This window comes from Pundamilia nyererei, unplaced genomic scaffold (genome assembly GCF_000239375.1).
Source record: "Pundamilia nyererei isolate P.nyererei 1_Seehausen unplaced genomic scaffold, PunNye1.0 scaffold00062, whole genome shotgun sequence".
NCBI classification, from domain to species: Eukaryota; Metazoa; Chordata; class Actinopteri; order Cichliformes; family Cichlidae; genus Pundamilia; species Pundamilia nyererei.
The window spans coordinates 2,962,407-2,983,663 of record NW_005187463.1 but is presented as its reverse complement, the minus strand read 5'-3'; the positions used below and the strand labels follow the sequence as shown (position 1 = coordinate 2,983,663).

Sequence of the window (21,257 nt, the reverse complement as noted above, 5' to 3'; positions counted from 1 at the left end):
GCAAATCTCAGAGAAACCTAAGGAAACCGGATGGGGCTCACAATCACAAGTTAGGCCTGCTAAATCCTTGTTTTGGACTTAATCGGACAAAAATGATCATTATACTGTCTTCGATAAGACCTGACACTAGTTGCTGAGACTAAACTCATCAGGAAAGAGTTTACTGAGGTTCTAGATGAAGACCTATACATCTAAACAATTTCACTTTTTGTTTTAAAAAGAACAAAAGTCACACACTTCTGCAAAAGCTTAATTTGTCACACACCGAAGCTACATTCACCTTTTTCATACACACTTTACATAGATGATCCTGTACCATGACTGTAAATACAGATGAAACTAAGCTGGCATGCAAACTGGCAGGCTCAAATGTATCAATTAATATCAAAGACAATGATGGCTGATGGTGATTTACAGATTTAGAGCTCCTGAGCTACTAGAAATCTTGATCTTTGACACTCACCATTCCAAGTGGTTTTCTTCTGTCGATGCACTGGCAGTGAGAACAATGTAATGTCTGCCACAAAAAAAAGAAGAAAATAAATAAAGTTAAACAAGTTATGGTCAGAGTTTACCCTGCTTCTCGCCCTGAGACAGCTGGGATAGACTCCACCCCCCCTCGACCCTAAAAAGGATAAGCGGAAGAGAATGGATGGAAGTTATGCAAATAATAAATCCAGAGGTCCTGAAAGACCTCAGGCTTTCACAGAGATTGGTGTTGGTCTGCTGATGCACTACTGTGCAGTCTTAATGATCTTGTACCAATCCTCAATACCACACCGAGGAGCAAAATCCACAGTTTTTGGGCATCGACAGTCCCACCACTGCTCAGGTGACCATTGTAGCTCCAGTAACAGAGCAGCACCAACAGAAAGCCAGCAGAAACTGCGTGTGGGAGGAACATTCATAAACAAAGTGAGTCACCCTAAGTGACCACAGAATGACTCAAATTTGCCCACACCACAGAAACAATAACTTGCTGGGGGGGGTGTGTGTGTGTGTGTGTAGAGCAAGTTGCACTAGTTCGTTTCAGCTGCATAAAGCATTTGTGTTTTTAAAATTTGTGTTTTTTTAAATATGCACCTGGCAAATTCAAAATGTAGAACAAGCAAAAAGCAAAGGGGAGGGGTGTCCCACCCAGGTACACTTACATTGCTATCCTCAGGCGGTTTCAAAAGCACAGACAGAGCACTCACTTGTATTTTTGGAAAAAGTTGGGCGGCTCAAACAATTTGGACCACTCTGCTTTGCCCTGAAGAATCTCATCTGTGACGCTGAGACCTGTTCATGATAGAACGAAGATGGATTTGATGACTCAGCCCTCGTGTACACCCAGTGTAAATTGGAAAACACTGATGAAGTGACTTCGCAGTGCTACGTTGCTGATTCACTCTTTACCGTATTTGAACTCCTCGCTCATGATGGTACGTGTAGACGTGGAGACGTTGTATGTGGAGTTCTGCTGGGGATAGGCAGGTGTGATGATGGGCATCAGGTGATATCTGTCAGCTGGGTTCACCTAGAATTTAAAAAGGTCGATTAATTAAGGAAAGACGCAGCACAGGGGACTCTTGTTGGGTTCTCTGCAGATCAGGGAGCTGTTGCGTCAGTGCACTCCACCCACCGAGCTGAATGAGAAGATCAATTTCACCACAACCCACACCCACACGCACAAAAGCAACATAAAGCTAAAGGTACACACATCCCACCCACCCACACAGTACATCCCAATTCACTCTGCTTGCCTTAAATTTCCCTCATTTGCATTTTTTCCCCTCAGGCAATGTGAGGATGGCGGAATTAAAGAAACTATTTCTAAAAAAACAAAAAATAAATAAATAAATAAATAAAAGAAAATGAAAAAAAGAAAAAAAGGCTATGAGCCATAACTAATCTTTAACATCAAATGAGAGCTATTCATGTTTGCCAGCATTACAAAACACTTGAAATTTTATGTGCACAATGAGCCTTAACACCAGCTGCATGATAAGCATCACCAAATCTGGATTTAGCCTGTCACAAAAGTGGGACACATTCTTAAGTATCCTGCATATGATTGGTTTTACACTGGATACTTGCTTTTCTGTATTTAAGAGAGAGGGGAGGGCCTACGGCCAAATGCCAACTTACCACCAGGAAATAAACAGTTTGTGCTTTTAACAGTCCACACTGTGATGAATGTCTCAGCGTAAAACAAACATGTGGCATGAATAAAATCTAAACGGTATTTTCAGCCTACAGCTCAGCAGTCGCCAAGTGACTGAACGGAAAGGACACCAATATGCAATTAAAAAGTGTTTATTGCTGAAGGGACACAATAAACATGACACAGTAGTTACAAAGGGCTTGAGTGTTTTCAATTAAGGCAAAAAGCATTTAGTTTGAAAAGAGATTTATAAGCAAAGTTATAAAAACAAACATATGACAGCTGGAAAAGGAAAAGACTGAAAGAGACGAGCTGCTCCTGCTCTGACTGTAAGAGAACAGGCTCAATAACCCCTCTCATCAACTCTGCAGCACCCCCTGGTGTAAGGATGCGATCACCTACAGTCATTTTACATTCAAAAACAATTTGTTTTTTTTACATCAAAACGCAAAATTAGGAGGCCGCGTTCATTTAAAAGCCACCAAACCACCAAATACTGTTCATTAAAAACCACCCAAACTATCACAGGAACAACAAATGTTCAGACGAAAAGATTTTTCTCAATTCCCGAGAAAGTTTGATTAAATGTTCTTTATTTTTACACAGATCCAAGTCATTTATTAATAGCTTCAATGTCTTCTTCAGTTTAAGTAATTTCCCATGGCTCTGTGAGGTTGACAAGATAGAACAGAGTTACATTTGCAAAAAAAAGTCTCAATATGTCCTGAAATATTCTGTACACACACCATTGCCCCACTCAGCCCTACCACTTATGGTACGGTTACCATATGTATACTAGCGCTAGAAGGTACGAAGGGCTTAGTCTCCAAAATAAATGAGACTCCCATAAAAAAAGATTTCAGCTCTATTCTGTATCTAATGCACTTTCTATTGTAGGGGTGTGTTATCTGACAAGACGTCCATGTGGGAAGTCTTCCTTCCTCCAAACTGCTCTGCTCTGGGAGGCCTCCTCCGAGCAGAGTTAAGAGCACTGGAGCTCATGAGTGGGACCCAATCAATGTCGTGGTCACGTGAGGACATAGGGATGAGGAGACATGAAATAAGAGATGTGAAATGTACCTACACACTAGCTGTCGAGCCAAATTTAAAAAACACACCAACAAACTTATCACATCTCCATCCAGATAGCTTTACCAGTGTCTACACAGCAATACATGTGCAAAACAGAGGGCATAACAATACCATAAGAAGGTAAAACACTGGTGTAATACTCACTCTCGGGTCCCACACAGGCAAATTTAAATTACTATCCTCAGGCTGTTTCAAAAGCACCGGATTCGGCCACTCCCTACAAAAGGAAGGTAATGAATGCAGTAAATAAATATATTTGGGCTGTGAGACGCTGCCAAAAAGCGGAAGACGATAAGTTGCAGAATCTCACCATTTAGAGAAAACCAAGAAGAACTTATGGACAAGTGTGGCAGCCACAGCGTTGGGGTAGAGCTGGCAGGTCCTGGCTACCAACATAGCCCATGACACTCCACCCAGAAAGCCCAGCATGTTGGAGTAGATTCCTCGACCTGCAGCCACAGGAAATGTTACAGGTTATTGAGAAGAGCATCACTAACCACTCTGAGTTATACACTGACATGTGAGAAAAACAGGAGGAGCGCTTTTGTTGTAGTAATAATAATAATAATAAATTGGATTTTATATAGCGCTTTTCAAGGCACCCAAAGCGCTTTACAATGCCACTATTCATTCACTCTCACATTCACACACTGGTGGAGGCAGCTACAGTTGTAGCCACAGCTGCCCTGGGGCAGACTGACAGAAGCCAGGCTGCCATATCGCGCCATCGGCCCCTCTGGCCTTATGTGATAGTAAACACAAATGTTTACATAAAGGATTTGCAGAGATGTGACCGCTTACCACGTGGCATTAACTTATCGGCCATTTCGGACATGTAATAAGCCTGAAACATAGTGAAAAACCTACACCACATATAGATGAGACACACTATAGCAGCTATGAATAAACAAACAAGTGTATATACTCTCTCAGAGGAAGTGAAACATTTTATGACAAGCATCTTGCTCGTTATGTGGAGAAACTTGGCAGCGAAGAGCTGAAGATGGATGTTAACTTCTCCTCTCCTGGCGTTCTCCCCAACATCACACCACACGATTTATATCAAACATTACATTGAACGAGATATACAAGTCTACAAAAGTTTGAATGTTTCAGTATTTTGTGTCAAGATGGGTAACAAACTCTAGTTACTGGACTGTAGTCACTGGATCAAGTGGACCACGATATTGATATTGGCACCTCTCTGTGCATTATCCCTTACATTATCAATGGGTCAACGTAGCTCATTTCTGATTAACGACAGTCACACTGAGATGAATTGTTGAGGATATCTGTAATTTTCTGTCAGTAAGTGCTGCTGTTATTTCCTGTTTGCTGCCATTTATGGTTGTTCCTGAAACTTTGGATCTTATGTGGGCAGATTCGAACTTAGAACATAAACTCTGGTGATTTGAGAATGTAATCAAAGTTTTGATCAGAGGGAAAGCGTTTAAAAGTCTTTGGACGCTAGAGTCTAATGTTAGCTGGCATGATGTTAGCTTGTGATGTTATTTTGTTGTTTAGCCATCTCTTGTCAGCTGTCCAGAAACGGGAGGGTCACATGTCTGATCTGGTACCGTTAACCAATTGCAACAATATAGAGATTAAACTAAGTTTGTTCACATAGGGTTACTCATGTTATAACCCTAACTTGGGGCGATCGTTGGCAGTTAGTCTTGTAAACGGAAGGTTGCCGGTTCGAGCCCCGGCTCTGACAGTCTCGATTGTTGCGTCCTTGGGCAAGACACTTCACCCATTGCCTACTGGTGGTGGTCAGAGGGCCCGGTGGCGCCAGTGTCCGGCAGCCTCGCCTCTGTCAGTGCGCCCCAGGGCGGCTGTGGCTACAATGTAGCTGCCATCACCAGTGTGTGTGAATGGGTGGATGACTGGATGTAGTCTAAAGCGCTCTGGACTCCTTAGGGACTAAGTAAAGCGCTATATAAATACAGGCCATTTACCATTTAACTTCAACTCAGGAGTGAGGCTTAAGATGAGGAGGGTGAGAAGCTGAGTGTAGTGGTGAAGAAGGCAGATGAAGATAATAATAATAAAATAAATTTAAAATAAAAAAAACGAGATAATACATATAAAAATTTTAAATAGTCAAATATTGTTTCAAACAAACACTGGTGATTTTAAAAATTCAAGTAACTTATATTTGTTACGCCATTATACTGTTTATTTGATGCCTGTATCCAATTTCTATTTAAACTACTTGAGTAATTAGACATGATTGCTAACGCTTATTATGTCCAATATGGCAGCTCTCGAGCGATGTGTGCATGACGCCACGTCCTAAACCTCTATACAGGATACACAACCCAAGTGCAAATAAATACAATAAACGCAAACAACGGCAAACACATAGAAAGTGCAAGCACACATACGTTTTGCCCAGAGTTTGATGGCTCTCAGTGTCAGTCTGAAGTTCTCTTTGTTCGGCACCAGGTACAAAATTTCATCAGTTACTCGACAACCTGTAAGAAAGAAAAAAAAAAGGCAGTGTTACAGTTGTGGAAATTACCATTAGGAAAACTTTGGAGATGTGTCAGTTTTAACTTAAAGCCTCAGATCAGCAGTGACCACTGAGCGCACCGTTAAGGCTGCGGATACATCGAATGTCCAAGTTTCTCAAGATGGAGTCTCCCCTCAGGTCCAGGTTGTCTGGAATGGATTGTAAGGCCAATCTGGCAAAAAGCAGGTCAATCTGCTCACACAGAGACATAAAACATTAGAGATAAAAATGTTTGCGTCATGGGATTAACCCTTCATACTTGTTGAAATGGGAAACATGACCAAAGCAACATGGCACAAAGTACCCTGCAGCAAGCATGTTACCAACACAGTAGTGTAATTAGTTTACTTTAATCAGTATGCATGCACTGATGTAATCATGATTATCATTTGGGTGACAATGAAACTCACCTCAATTCCATCAAATTTGAATTTTATCACTGGTACAAAAGCATCCTCAACAGCCTTGAGGGAGTAGAGAACAAACAAAAGGCCTCATCAACAACAAAGGACATCTGAGGACACTGTAGGTCAGTCTGCCCCCCGCTGTGGCAACAAGACTTACCCTGAGATCTTTAATCTCTTCATGCTGTTTCAATTTCTCAAAGAAAGACTGGAAAAAGTCTGTTCTTTCTACATGCCGTGGAGCCACACATAAGGCATCAATATCAGCTCCTGTAAGGAGGAGTTACTTTGATCAGTGTCATCTGGATTGATCAGCAGGATAAAGGGTTGATGAATCAAATGATAGTAAAGTTGATTCAGTCAAGATTACATGATAAAACGTTATGGTTTAAAGCACAGACTTAGGAAATACTAAACTAGGTATGTAAACATCCAAAGAAGTTCTGCAACTATTGAGCACAACAGGCCTAATGACTGCTCATGTTTAGTGTAGAAAATGTTATGGGTTTAGAGGAAGTAGCAATGTTCAAGGTGGCTAAATTACTGAACATTTACATGAGGGGGAAAAAACCTGCCAAGGGGACTAGAAAGGAAGAACACACAGGGAACATTCAAAACTGAGCAGATTTTTAACAAAGGAGTTTAAATATTGACCATGTTGATGAAAATGTTTTGATAAACAGTTGGAATATTTGAATCACTTAAGAGACAATTTGTGGCCAGCATAACAGAAACTGTCGCATCAGTTTGTCGAACAGCAATGCCCTTCCTCTGTTTATTACACAAATTTCAAATATAAATTGAATTTTAGCACTACAATAATAAAATCCGTTGCTTTCTCAGTCTACTTGATGGTGCTATTGGTTTTTTTTTCTAGTAAAGTCAGCAGAGGCAACTGTAGGTGTGTGGAAGGAAGTTGGGAAAACATTTTTGTAACACTTTTATAAGAGTGAGACATGAGATTGATGTGACACATGATTTGAAAGTGTCATATGGCAGTAAAATAGAAGAAATCTACAATAGAATTCTACGAAGATCCCAAGATGGAAAAACAACCAAAACCAAAACAAAATCAAACACACTGTGCACTCTTAGCTTAACAGAACTATCTCCAAATTTGCTCAGGATGGTGGAACTTGGGTACGCGATGCTGCAATGTTTGTGACAATAACAGCTCATTATCTCAAACAGGACTGGTAACTGCTGTCTCACATTAAAACACCAATGCATAACAGTAGTTCACACGTGATTGCATTAAGTTGGACTAAACTGTAATACAGATCAGGCTGTCATACGTGACATCGCAGGTTTTTAATGACAGCATGTTTGCACTACATTTTCATTCCGCAGCAACTAAAATTACTGAAATGAAAGACAAAGAACTTCATTTGCAGTTTTGCAATATCTGATTGCTCATTACTAAGAAAAATATTTACAATTACAATAATATATCAATATATAATATATTCTGTCCGAGAAAGCAAAAGGTTGAAATATAAAATACTGCAAAGTTTACATGCTAACCAGGTAACTTTAAAAAAAAAAATGAGAACAGTGCAAATCACTATTATACTCTTGTATTTAAATAAAGATTTTACCCTTTTGTCACACTGGCCAGCTGTTTAAAACAATGGCAGACTCAAACCACATTCACACCAGTGTTTGTTTACCCAGTTTTCTGACCCCAAAACTAGCCTTTTCAAAACCACTCAATAGCACAGGAACATGACAATGACAGCGACAGCCTTGTGTTTCAGTGCGGTCAGGGAGAGCTGAGCTTTTCAAAAACAATGTTGCACACCTGCTTGTACGGGGTTCTGCAATAGGTGGTAATAATGCTCAGCTAACACGCTCTTTTTGTGCCAAAAGAACCAGCCAATCATCATACACTACAGGTTTCACGTTGACAAGATGTTAAATTATTAGAGTAACAGATACACATACCTTTTGTGTGCACTCCAAGTCGGTATGAACCAAATGTAAATATCTTGCCCCCAACACAGCTAATAGCTGATGGTGGAAGGTTCTGTAGAGCAGAGATAAGAAACTGAAGTCAGTATGACTTTTAACAAAACAGAAGAAAGTGTTAGTGTCACTTTAGTGTCTGATTAGACAGTTTAAGATTAAACACTTCATAAAGCACTAAGCCCCATCATCTTCGCACAAGACAGGGAATACACTTGGTTGGAAACGTAGAGAGATGCAGACACCACAGACCATTTGTGCTTTACTGCACAGGTATTTATTATTTTGTAGTGCAGCTGAGTAGTCACAAAAATTGGCAGGCATGTGGATGTCGTCATATGGCTCTGCATATTCGTGGACGAGGAAACTTTAAAGCAAAGATTATACTCTGCTGGTTCAATAGACACCTGTTATTTATTCTTTAAAGGGTGCTTGCGTAGTTGGTGTCTCTGTAGCACAGTGTTTCTGTGGGGTCACAAATAAAGTGCTAAACACGTGGACATCTGCAGTGATACTCATGCATTGTTGATAAAGCTCATTTCAATTGAGCGCTTTCCCCCTGTTAATCCAATAATTAATGTCACACAACTATAGAGAGTGGGAAATTCTGTAAAACTCTGCAAAAATTTTGCCTAACTCAATAAACAGTTAAAAAAACAAAAACAAGCATTAGACAGTAGAACAGCCCTAGTCTTAAATGGGATTTATGGCCCAGTGGTGGTGGTGCGGTCACTGTCCACTCCAGGCCTGCAGACAGGTTTGTCATCAGCGTAGTGGAGGTAGTGTACAGAGTATGTGGTAGAATTGATCTGTGGGCCACACTCTTGCTTGTAAGATTGTTGTTCCTCCAGACACAGAGAAGATCAAACTTCTGATGCACAAAGAGCTGAAGTGAAACCAAATGTTAAAAAAAAAAGTAGTGCCTACAGTAGCTAGGGTCTGTGTATTTCATGCTGTATTTTTCTTTCTTTTTATCTTTGAATTCTTTTTCCACAGTTCACCTGTTCCCAGCGAACTCCACTGTTGCTCCCTTCTCTATTCTGGCCCACTTGTCAACTAATCAAGAGTAGGATGACACATCACCCACTTCCAGCGACAGGCAATCAGGACTTTGGAGGAGTGTGTGGAAGCAAATATGATTTAGGACAGTAGGTTTGGGGTGGGTGAACAACCCCCAAACAGAGATGCGCAAACAGGCAGACAAATTTTTGGGACCGTAAATCTCAGTTCAGCATGACCATAAAATGAACTCTGGGGGTGGAAACTGGTAATAGGGTTAGAAATCATTCAGCTTCCCAAGCAGAACCTACCTTTAACTCACTGATCTCTGCAATCCATTCTTTAACAAAGTTATTCAGCTTCCCAAGAACTGCAAGTCTGAAAAGAAAGACTTTTTAGCTGACACTTCTTTCACAATCCTTCATTTCCACAAATTCATTGAGAGAGTGAAAATGATTTTCACAAGGTCACCTGTCCTAAGAGTTTACATGCCCATGTACATTCACTTAGTTAATGTGCACATCAAATAAAATGCAGACAATAGATATCAGAGAGGCTTAGTTTAAATGCTTATAGCTCTTCAAATCATAGGTTTGTAATCAACATATTCAAAGACTGTATTGTGGTGATTGGTATATTATTAACAAAGAAAGAGGGAGAGAGAACATGCATTCCTCACCTATGGTTGAGTTCTTCTTCATCTTCAAACACTCCAAAAGGTTTCATTGCATCGCAGAGCTTCTTGGTGTAGTGGTGGTCTATTTCTCGTGGGGGCGCGAGGCTAATCGCAGAGGTGATGCCATAGTGTTTCTGAGGCTGCTGCCCACTAGGCATGGTGCTGCGATAAACGTGGTACAACAGATCAAAAAGCAGATACTACACCACCACTTAGCACACTTTTTTTAAGTTTCAAGCTCAGTAAGAACAAGACATGAACCATTCCCCAACGCGTTAACAAGACTTTAATAAACACCAGTCGGGTTTTGCAGTTAGCTTGTTCTGTTGCCGCGAACACTATACTGTGTAAACACTCCACAGACAGCAACCTGATTAAATCACATCTCCCACACACAGCAAGCTTTAAATCCATAGTTGTGTGCAATGTCGAACTTGGAAAGCGAGTTGACCAAGACAGCAAATTTAAAAAGTGCCACTATTCAACCTCTCCTTACAGCGTGCGAGCGTTAGCAGAGATGCTACAAACACGACGGGAAGCTAACAATTTGGCTAATTTAGCAAGTTGGCAAAACGTTAGCCGGATGCTACGGAAGAATTGGTTTAAGTAACGACTCGACAGAAAGACATTTTAAAAGTTGTCATTTTCCCAAATAAAACCAACAAGTGGAAACTATGCGGGTATTTTGACACATTTACTCTGCAGTTTCCCACCAGCGACAAAGCGGGACAGCCAGCAACCGAAGGCTGCAGGCCTTGTTGTGACAGTTTGCTAACGTTAGCCTTTAGCCTATTCTTCAGAATTGTCTTAAACGCGGGCAAAATCATTCATGAGGAAAAAATGTGTCACATGCATAACTTACCTTGACATTTCTTTCATGACACTCTAAAAAGCTTGCGCTGTTTTTCTGCTGCAAATCCGTAAAAAACACAAAGAAAGTCAGCAAGTGGAAATGATAACAGCCTCGACCTGATTACAACAATGGTCACTTTCCAGAAAGCAGTTCAAAGCTTCCCAGTGAACCGGAATTAGTTCTTATGTGTGAACATATCGGTTCGTGTCTCTGAAAGAATATTTATATCTAATTAATCCGCAAAAAGCAAGGACGTTTCGGTTTCTATCAGCTAAACACACGTCCAAATGTTATATGGAATTTTTTGAACCCCAAATTACAAATGTGACGGTGTTTGCTGAGATAACTGCGTGCAGCACGCTGAGCAGAAGGCACCGCCTCAGTGAGGCCACAAATCACGTGACCACCGAGGCCTAGCTTGAACCTGATGAGCCCAACAAAACACGAGCGGATGCAGGTAGCACTAACATCCAATTTTCTCTTTAAAAAAGTGTATCAGGAATAACATATAAACTATAATCAATACTTAAATAAATAATAAGCTTCAAAACGACTAAGTATAAAAATATATAATACGTTGATTAGAGGTCACGTTACTAATTTGAGTGTACACAAGCTAATATTGGTTGTGATGGGTTAAAAGGAACGCACAGGAAGAGAACCAATTAAGTCTTTATCCCTTCATTGAATGACCCCGCTTAAACAGTTTTCATAAAATTAAAAGTACATTAAAAAATATTAATTGAATTGTAATTGATAGACGCGTTCTGACTTTATGTACAGTCTGTCTACAAAATAAATACTTCGTAACTGTTGTATTGGGATGATATTTTATTACCTTTGTGACCACGAGGGGGGGACCGTCTCACAGAAAAAAACAATAAATAACAGATGCAACAAAATATAGCTTTAGTTACAATAACTAGATAGATAAAAGTATTTTCTTTCTTTTTTCTTATTTTGTTTATGGCATAGAGTTAACTCAGACTTTCACTCTTTGAATAAACTGGCGGAAATTCCTTTAAAAGCATCTACAGCGAGTTTAATATGTTTTTGGACAGTGGTAGTTTAACTTTGTACACCTCTGCACACCAGCACGATGGATTTAAAAGGATAAAAAAAATGTGCCTTAAGTGTAGACGCAGCTTTTTATTGAATGGGGTTAACAGAAGTAGTATAACCATGTTCCCAAGCTCTTTTTTGGGACAAAATACACTTTAACTGTCTAAAACATTCCACATGATGTGTGCACTTACACGTCTTCATTTATCTACATTTTGATAAGTTACCTAAAATTTCATTTCAACAGCAAAATCTGTTTATGCTCTCGATAACTTACAGCATATACTTTTTTGCTGCATATGTTTAAAAAATGTGAGCTACTTGTAAAACTGTCATTTCAAGTTGGCCCACTAGGAGGCAGGATTTTACTTACTAAATATCTCTGAACAGCACTTGAAGGACTTCTTTGTTCATATTCCACTGAACTTCAAATTTCTGATGTACTTGCTGCTCACTGGTCACATAATTCTTCAGCAAAGAATATATTAGTCACACAATATAATACGATAAGGAAGAAGCAACTGCTCTTGTGATGAATCTTGCTCAACATATCTTGGCAAGAAAACACTGAAAACACGACATCAAAAACATTGTCAATAGTATAGTTAATTGTTTTGTTTTCATACTGAAGGTTAAGTGATTACCAGTTGATTAAATGTCTTAAATCTAAGCACACTTTGTACAGCAGATATGATACTGAACAGATTAAATTACCATTTTCACTTCAGTTTTCTTTGTGGTGGATGTTTTTGTGGCTTTATGTAAACTTGGCTGACTAAACCTGACTCTTTTTATTGGTCAGTGTATTGTTTGCCCATGACCAAATATCTCACACAGACTTTCATCTTCATTCATCGTTGATTCTCAAAAGTTAGTAAACCCTTTAGAATGTCATCTGCTGCGACCTGTTGGGGTTAGGTTCAGAGCTCTTCCGCATGCCTTGGTTGTAATGATTATTCAGTTACTGTTTCCTTTCTACCAGCACAAAGCAGCCTGGTTTTTCTCCCCTGACCTCTGGCACACACAAGGCATTTTCCCCCAGAAAAGTGTTGCTTTCTCTTATTTGGGCCATTCTTTGTAAACTTCATAGATGGTTGTGTTGGAAAATCCAAGTAGATCAATGTTTTTTGTTCACCATGTTTGTACACCCATGTGTTTTGTAGCTTTTGAAGTGTGTGCTGATAATGAGCCAGAATGGCCTCTGGTCCCTCTCCTCTTCAGGATGGAGGATGCAGCATCCATCCATCCATCCATCCATCCATCCATCCATCCATCCATCCATCCATCCATCCATCCAGAAATAAAATAAAAAGTTTGATTGGTCTGACTGACCCCAGGACAGTTTTCTGGTTCGAAATGAGCATACAGGTCGGATTTTTAACCTTTATGCTATATTGAATTTTAAGAAGATGCTAAATATTTTACATGTTATACACAACCCCCCCCAAAAAAAAAAAAACACCACTGAAAGAACTTAATTTTATTACATGAATTGGTAGCATGATTTAAGCAAGTTTTTTGTGTTTGTTTTAAAGTCAGATCAACCCAACAGTTTTAGATTACACAAAATGCACAATAAGTGTAACTTGTGTGCTTTCACTTAAATAAAAATAGAAAATTAAAGGAACGGACTTTAATTACAAGTTGATTGAAACCCAACCAAAATATACAACCACCAATGAAGCAGAAAACTGAGTGAGAATAATTTTTTTTACCTCAACTAGACCTCAAATACCCTTTGTACAGCGTAGGCCGGGTAAAAACTGCTCCCATCGTGGCGTTGTGCACGTTGCAAAGGATTCCATTTGGTCTGCAGGACAGCATTATGTTACTTATTAAACAACAACCTTTAACCCTTGTGCTCCACCCCGATTTGCTTACTCCCACTTCTGCATTTTGGACTTTATGTGTCCTCTTGCTTAAAGCAGTCATAACAGCTGACAGAGAGTCCCAGAGGCTACATTCTGCAGCACAAATCACATCAAAATGAACAGCAGTACTCTTCAGGTCAATGTGGAACACTGGATTGCAGAAAATCAGAATGCTTTCCTGCCCCCAGTGTGCAACAAACTCATGTAAGTAACGCATTTACTCTTAGCTACACTCTCAAGTTTTGTAATTATTGAGCAATGTGTAATTTATGTGGCGGTTTGAACACTTGGGATTCAGTCAGTTGAACTGCGAGGACACGCAGTGCATGCACTGACATGATTTTAATTCCTCTTTGTCTCAGGCACTTCTCCCAGCTGCTTGTCATGTTTGTCGGAGGCCCTAACACCAGGAAGGATTATCACATAGAGGAAGGGGAGGAGGTGAGAGTTGGACTAGTCTCTTTTTTTCCCTCATTCCAGCAACAAACATGGACCATGGAAGCAGAAGAACCTACAATTTAATACAAAAGACAACATTAGTTAGCTTCTTACAGTTTTTTGCAAAGTTGCTTCATTTGTCCTTTTAGGGCCAGTTCCACCCACGTGTTGCAGTGCTTGGTTAGGCTATTTGGCCAGCTGCTGCTACTGGGTTTTTTTGCTTCTGTGTCAAAGTATAAAGTGTGTCAGCTGACAGCCACTTTCACAACTTTAAACATTCACTGATACTGAATCATGACTCAGGATACCCTTTTTAGTGTTGTGGTAATTTCTGACATGGTCTAAAAATACAGATCTTTTCTGTCTTTTTTGACAATTACTCATGATTTTTTGGTAAAACTGCAAGTTTCTGCACATTTAATTTTAAGCTTTAAAACAAAGTTGTTGGCTTTAATTAATTTAAGTTGGTTCATATTAATTAAAACAAAGCATCACGAAGGCCCTTGGTGGGTGTTGACGCAATGTGATTTCTGCCCAATGCTCTGAATGTTAAAATGAAGAAATTAAATGAAGTGCAGTCAACGGCGGGAGTAACTAGGACTCTCTTAATATAACATAATTATATGGAAACTACAGTTCTTGTAACAGAGTTTGTGTTTAAAAATAGAAAGGAAGACAGATTAGATTAGAAATGCCATCCAGTAAGTTTTGATGCGCTTGGCAGATTGTGGGAAAAAAAGAAAAACCAAACCCACTAAATGCCTGAGCCAGTCTGAGGAATCTGACTGTCATAAATATTTATGCCATAACACAGGAAGATAAGCTTCTGGTTTGGCTCATGAATGTTATTATTATTATTATTATTATTTCTATGGGTTTTCTTCTTTTGATTTTAATTGAAGCTGATTATTTGATTATCCATACATTTCTTGTTCAGTGACTGAGAGAGAAACGTGTGCCTACATCCTGGAGACTGTTGTCATGCTTCTTGCTGAACACCAACTGCATCACACTCAATCAGTTGAATCAGAGTCACGTATGAGCTCTTTGTTTGTAAATCTAAACATGGTGTTTGTTCAAACAGGCCATGAAGTAAAGGTCAGCTCAGTTCCAAGAAATGCCCACTCATATCAGCTGAAGGCTCGAGTGATACAATCCACACATCACATATATGGCTATATGTGGCGCTCTATTTAAGCTGCTTTGTCAGTTGCTACACATCTGCAAGCCACTTTGCCACCCACCTCCCTTCCATCTACTCCTTTCATGCTGTATCTGACTTAGTAACTGTCATTTTTTTGTCATTAAAGCCTGTTCTATTAGGGTCCTACTGCTGCTCTACCCACCTCTGACCTTTTAGTTTTCATGGATGAGCAGGGTGGTAAATATGCTGCTCAAAAAAATTAAAGGAAGGTGATATGTGGACACTACAGAGGTAGTTCTTGAGGCAGTTGAACTCCTCAAGGATGACAGAGCAATATGTGGCATTGCCATAAGGTTTGCTGTGTCTCCCAGCACAGAGACAGGCAGTTTTTCTAGGAGAGCTGGACAGGGCCACGGAAGGTCTGAGTTGCTCTTCGTGCACTACAATACCCACCCAGCTTCATGTGGTGAGACATTCCAGGCAGTTCATTGAGAATGAAAGAATTACCACTTACTTGCTCACCTCTGGGACCATCCGATGCCACCAGGTTGCACCTCACACTATCCAGGAGCTCAGTGATGTCCCGGTCCAGACATTCTAGGACACCATCCGCCATCTCAATAGGAGCATGCCTGACATTACCAGGCGTGCATACATGCTGGTGGAGTCCATACAAACTACTGAGGACCATTTGATTGATTTGCTGCAATAAAATTTTGATTTTGGTAAATTAGACTCGCCTGCTGCATTGTTTTTTATGTGATTTTCAGCATGTCCTCTCTAGGTTAATAATTTTGATTTTGATCAATCAGTGTAGGATCTTTTTGTTCCTAACACGAAGCACGGAGTGTCTACATTTCTGCCAATGGAAATACTTTTGACTAAAGTAGCTGAAAGGATTCACTGCCCTTTAAGAAATATCAAGAAGCTAAACATAATATTGACATTTGATTCCTTGCATTTGGGACCCTCTGTGTTATAGCTCCCTCTTGGTTCTTTCAGTATTGATGTACTACATTATCCAGACTGAGCCTTGACTGGTTGGTCTGAGATGTCTTTATGTTAATTGTGACTAACCGTTTTTCCACAACTGAAGTATCTGCTGATGCCTGCAAATAAATATTTATAACATGTATTTAACCCACTGCCATTCTTCGTTTGTCTTTCTCTCTCTGTTTTAAGTAGTTATTCTACCAGGTGAAGGGGGACATGTGTCTGAAGGTGATTGAAAATGGTAAACACAAGGATGTACACATCAAAGAGGGAGAGGTAAGCTCTAAACTGTTATGTTTCTGCTTCGTACTTTGCTGTGCACAAATACACATTCATTCATTCAGATGGAATTTAACTGTAAAATTGAATAAAAAACAACAACACTTTTTTAAAAAGCATTAATTAAGCTGTTTATGCAGGAGCAGCTGCAGGATTCTACCTCTGGATGGGTCCAGAGTAAATTGGTCTGGGCCTTTTAATTGCACAGATTATTATTTTTAATACTTCTGGTACACTTGTGTGAAAAGATTAAGAAAACAATTCCCAATCCATCATTATTAATTGTGAAGACTGAGACAGGCCGTCTATTCACTTAAACAAAGAGATTGTAATTAAATATCAGAAGAGTGAGAAAGAGTGAGAGCTGCAGAGCCACTGAACTTTACTGAAACTTTCAGCTCGAACAACCATTTATTCTCCACATTTTTTATACTTTCAAAAGAAAATATATTTGATGCATTGACTTGCATGCTGTAGCCCCTTCCTCCCATTTTGCACTGACAGACCCTGAAGTATACTCCTCCTGTGAAAAGGAGGAAGAAAACCTGCGAAAACCAATTTGTTAACAATTGGGTTTTTCCCGATGAGACTGGTGTAAATATCTTTTAGACATAAGGAAGTCATACAAGTTCAGTAACCCATGTCACAACCACAGCAGCGCCCAAATAAAGTAGAGGAACGTTTCTTCACATTGTGCTGAACCGCGCTGTGCTGCTCAGATTTAACAGGTAATTACTAAAAAAAAAAAACCAAACAAACAAAACCACATTTAGTAACTGAAGATAAGACCTAAGAAAATTCTTCTCACAGCCAGTCGGGATGGGCCCAGGTCTCTTAGGCCCCCCACAATGTAGTGTGTTAGCTCTAAATTTGTAGTAAGATACTTATTTAACAGAGAACATAGAAATTATTTGGTCATCTTTCAAAACAGGAATAAATTTTTTTTTTATACATAATAGTGAAATGCTGGTTGAGATAGACAACTGCACTAAACCCTCCTGGAAACTATTTTTCTGCTCCAGTTCCCATCGCTCTCTGCTGATTAGAAATAAGGAAGCACAGCAAGCTTGTGCAATAAGCTTTATCTCAGGTGAATCTGCTTCACTGTGCATTCCACTACTTTTTGTCTCAAATTCTAGATGTTTCTGCTGCCAGCTCGGATCCCTCACTCCCCCCAGAGGCAGGCTAACACCGTGGGCTTGGTGATGGAAAGGAGAAGACTGCTCACTGAAACCGACTGCCTGAGGTTCACTGCTGTGGCAGTTTCGATTTTATGAATTTTTTCTTAGAGAGTTGTTGACAACAGAAAAATGATGAATGGTCATAAACATGACAGGACACTTAAAAAGAAAAGATTCTTTGCCCTCATAAACATGAGGCAATAAGTTTAATTAAAACTCAGCTGACATAAAAAGAGGTTTTTCAAAGATCAGTAATGAAACGTGTGGTATAAACTGTAAACCAGTTAAATATATTTTATTTGACCAGATTCGATGTAAACGTGAATGTTTACCTTGTAAGTATGTAACAAATTTACATTTTTACAACAAATAAAATCAAATTCAAATGTCAATTGGAGGGCCAGGAGTGCCAAAATCATTAAATAAATACACAATTAAATATATAATTTCATTAATTAAACATGTCATTAATTAATTAGAATAGGAAATAAATAAATAAATTATTACATGTTTTGAATAAAATGAATAGGCAGTAAATTAATTATTTATGTAATTAATAAATTCCAAATTTATTTAATTTAGTAAACATTTAATTAATAATTTAATGGTATTGCTAATTAATTCATTCTGGCACTCCTGACCCTCCATAAATCACAACCCGGCTATACTCTAAAGCAGGGGTGTCCAACTCCAGTCCTACTACCACTCCAGAGCTACTGTCCTGCAGCTTTTAGATGCATCCTTGTTCCGACACACCAGAATCAAATGAATGGCTTGTTATCAGGCCTTTGCCAACCTTGATGCCATGCTGAGGAGGTAATCCAATCATTTGATTCAGCTGTGTTAGAGTCGGGCTGCATCTAAAAGCTGCAGGATAGTAGCTCTGGAGGGCTGGACTTGGACACCCCTGCTCTACAAATACTCTCCTTACTGTCTGTTTTTCTCTATACAGGACCATCATTTACTAAATAGACAGCATGCTGTATTAAGTAAGACTTAAAACTACACTCATAAAAATGTATGACTTAAGCTACTTTAATTAATTAATCAATTCTCAAGTACAAGCAAGAATAAAAATAAGTACAATGTAAAATGTCTAACTTTATCGAATCTGGTCAAATAAAATTTATGGGACTGGTATACCTCAGATTATACCCAGCACATTTTGCTTAATGATTAATTATTTAAACAAATAAACCTTTAATGATATGTCTTTACACCACTGGCTACATTTTTTATATATAAATGATAAATGTTAAGTGATGCCTTGGATTTAATTAAGTGGCTATCTTCATCAGCAGCTACTTTGTTCAGTTTTATTGTAGGGTCCTACAATAGATAAATAACAATGTTATTGAATTGAGTCTTAGATCTTAGTGAAACACATTTGTCCTGTAAACAGATTTTTATGTTAGCATGTATTTGTGCTCTCAGGTACCATGTAGACAACACCACTGACATCCTATTTGAAAAATGGTTCTACTGTCAGGATCTAGGAACCCAGCTGGTGCCAATAATCAAGGAGTAAGGCATCTTTTCATCTTTACAAGTCATACTCAGATCATGCTCTTTCTTTTAAGTATGTTGACTTGACTGTATTTTACTTTCAGGTTCATGGCATCCAAGCAGTGCAAGACAGGAAAACCTGATCCAAGTGAGTTGTTCAGAGGAAATTGTAAGTCCCTGTAAACTTTGAGCTGGTGTCATTGTTTATTATTGGATGGATAGATGAAGTCTTCAGGGAACCTCCTTTCCAGCTGAACACCATGAACGTGATGACGCCCTTCTCCTTCAAAGACTGGCTGGAAAAACAGAGGCCGTCTTTGGGGAATGGCAGGCCCATCGACATGTTCGGAGCTCAGTTTGAGACTGAGGTAAGAAACCTAGTGTCAGGTAATGATCATATATGAGATGGTTGATCAGGGGTTTTTTTTCAGCCATTTTCAGTAAAACATTTCATTTAGGCCTGCACTCATATATAGTTACAATTTTGGTTTCTTAAATCCATGCAGGGTCAAACGTGTACAAACACACTCAAATATAAACACACGTTCACTTATTTCTTTTAATAAGCAATCCTGAAGGTTCTGCAGTGTCCTTGAAGACCAGCTTCTTGTCAGAGATCGTGGTTGACTGCTGGCAATGGTTGTTTCTTTTTGCCAGTATAAACAAGATTTGTTTGAAAGCACTAAGTAACTGTAGGTTGCAAGATCACACCTTCAATAAATATTTGTAAGTACAGGTTTAATGTGTGTGCCACCACAAGAAGACACAAATTGTCTCCCTCACATGAGAGGGTATTGGCTCGGACTTTCAGGGACAATCCAGGGGCCACAAAGGCACAAGCCTACCCTGACCTGGAAACTACTGGAACAAAATTACTATGACAAAGTTACATGCCCATGATGAGTGTCTGTAAACTTCTGACCACAACTGTATAGTACGGTCTATCCGGCAGAAAGGATGTTTTGATACTAAAAGTACAAGTCAAAGGTATAATTATTGTTGAAATAACAGGAGACTAGACGTGTTGTAGGTAATGATAGTGATAAACAAGACTCTTTTTACTGCCTCCCCAACAGGCGATGGTGTTCGGACCTGGACTCACAGAGAGGACAACACCCCAAACTGATGTGTGGGTTTGGCAGTTGGTATGTATGCAGAGTCTGTCCCAACAGTCTGTCCCTGGACGCACATGTAAATCTCCCTTCCTCTTCTACATCTCTTTCTTAGGAGGGATCTTCCACAGTGACTATGAACGAGCAGGAGTTCAGTCTTCCTGCAGGAGACAGTTTGCTCATTCCCGAGCAGAGCCAGTAAGTCAATATCAAGTTGTCAGTAAATCACAAACTCTTTCACTGAGTGTACAAATTATTGGATCAAAAGTGTTGAAAGTGAACTCTCCAGGGTTTCCAGTGTGGTTTTACATGCAGTGACTTTCTCTGTCGTAGATACCAGTGGCAGAGAGCTGAGGGGACTGTCGCCTTGGTTGTGATCCAAAACCCAGAGAGGAAGAGACCTTAAGCATCAACCGTCAAATCACACCTGCATTGAAACATATGCTGGGAGGGGAGCACGAATTCTTTAAATGAGCTCGAACAACTGAAAGTGTTTTATGTATAAAACAAATACAGTAAGTAGCATAGACCATTTAGTAAGGGTAAACAGTATTAATAAACAATTACAAAATGATGCTATATTCTCGCATTCATCAATCACTACATGTAATTTTATGCGAGTAAAATGCATAAATAAAAACATCCTCATGTCTGAGCATTTGTCTTTTCCTTGTAAGTTGGCTGTCACTCATAAACTGCATTTCTAGTGGCTCTAATGACTTAAAAACACAAGTTTCAACAGGTATCGGGAACATAACACTGTTGTCAGATGAACTTTTCCAACGAACTGCTTCATAGCCACCTACATGTTTTGCGTAGTTTCTTACAAAACTGACATGTAGAACCTGCTGCTGTTTCAAAAACCTTTTAGGTGGAGGTGCATGGAGGTGAACTGATACAGCGAGCTAACAGGAATTTGACTCCTTAGCAGGCTGTCTGTTCACGTCTGTTCACGTCAACCAGCAGGCTGACGGTTTCGGAGCCAAACCCAATGCTTTGTTTGGATTTTTGTAACCAAATT

At 39.4% G+C, this 21,257-nt stretch overlaps 2 protein-coding genes across 5 annotated transcripts in view; one reads left to right on the top strand and one right to left on the bottom strand.

Moving 5' to 3' along the window:
* The window catches only part of papolg (poly(A) polymerase gamma), a 16,478-nt gene extending 5,469 nt beyond the window's left edge, over positions 1 to 11,009 (bottom strand). Inside the window, exons 1-13 of one of the 3 annotated variants that reach the window (XM_005735135.2) lie at positions 10,660 to 11,007; positions 9,801 to 9,959; positions 9,433 to 9,499; positions 8,102 to 8,183; positions 6,318 to 6,427; positions 6,164 to 6,217; positions 5,834 to 5,945; positions 5,626 to 5,715; positions 3,549 to 3,687; positions 3,383 to 3,455; positions 1,399 to 1,519; positions 1,197 to 1,281; positions 464 to 517 (exon numbers count right to left, since the gene is read on the bottom strand). In XM_005735135.2, coding sequence (XP_005735192.1) covers positions 464 to 517; positions 1,197 to 1,281; positions 1,399 to 1,519; positions 3,383 to 3,455; positions 3,549 to 3,687; positions 5,626 to 5,715; positions 5,834 to 5,945; positions 6,164 to 6,217; positions 6,318 to 6,427; positions 8,102 to 8,183; positions 9,433 to 9,499; positions 9,801 to 9,959; positions 10,660 to 10,676 — 1,163 coding nt within the window. In that variant the 5' untranslated portion in view covers positions 10,677 to 11,007. Of the gene's footprint in view, positions 1 to 463; positions 518 to 1,196; positions 1,282 to 1,398; positions 1,520 to 2,282; positions 2,813 to 3,382; positions 3,456 to 3,544; positions 3,688 to 5,625; positions 5,716 to 5,833; positions 5,946 to 6,163; positions 6,218 to 6,317; positions 6,428 to 8,101; positions 8,184 to 9,432; positions 9,500 to 9,800; positions 9,960 to 10,659 lie in introns of those variants that run through there. The other 2 variants (XM_005735136.1, XM_005735137.2) reach the window with 2 other exon arrangements.
* A 33-nt stretch (positions 11,010 to 11,042) lies between these two features.
* On the top strand, positions 11,043 to 20,891 carry haao (3-hydroxyanthranilate 3,4-dioxygenase). 2 transcript variants are annotated; one of them, XM_005735139.2, is made up of 11 exons: positions 11,043 to 11,107; positions 13,641 to 13,787; positions 13,946 to 14,024; positions 16,351 to 16,434; positions 17,577 to 17,683; positions 19,053 to 19,142; positions 19,229 to 19,272; positions 19,347 to 19,492; positions 20,201 to 20,269; positions 20,352 to 20,434; positions 20,570 to 20,891. In XM_005735139.2, the coding sequence occupies exons 2-11, from the start codon at positions 13,699 to 13,701 to the stop codon at positions 20,640 to 20,642; spliced, it is 864 nt and encodes a 287-aa protein (XP_005735196.1). In that variant the 5' UTR covers positions 11,043 to 11,107; positions 13,641 to 13,698; the 3' UTR covers positions 20,643 to 20,891. The 2 variants fall into 2 exon arrangements, with proteins under 2 accessions (XP_005735196.1, XP_005735195.1); XM_005735138.2 differs by having other exon boundaries at positions 11,044 to 11,107; positions 13,638 to 13,787.
* Positions 20,892 to 21,257: the final 366 nt, after the last annotated feature.

What these genes read in the sequence shown, in the direction of transcription:
- haao (XM_005735139.2), top strand. Translation starts at nt 13,699, where the DNA reads ATGAACAGCAGTACTCTTCAGGTCAATGTGGAACACTGGATTGCAGAA. An exon ending in CTGGTGCCAATAATCAAGGA is followed by an intron (nt 19,143 to 19,228) that starts GTAAGGCATCTT and finishes TTTTACTTTCAG; the next exon opens with GTTCATGGCATCCAAGCAGT. An exon ending in CTCATTCCCGAGCAGAGCCA is followed by an intron (nt 20,435 to 20,569) that starts GTAAGTCAATAT and finishes TCTCTGTCGTAG; the next exon opens with ATACCAGTGGCAGAGAGCTG.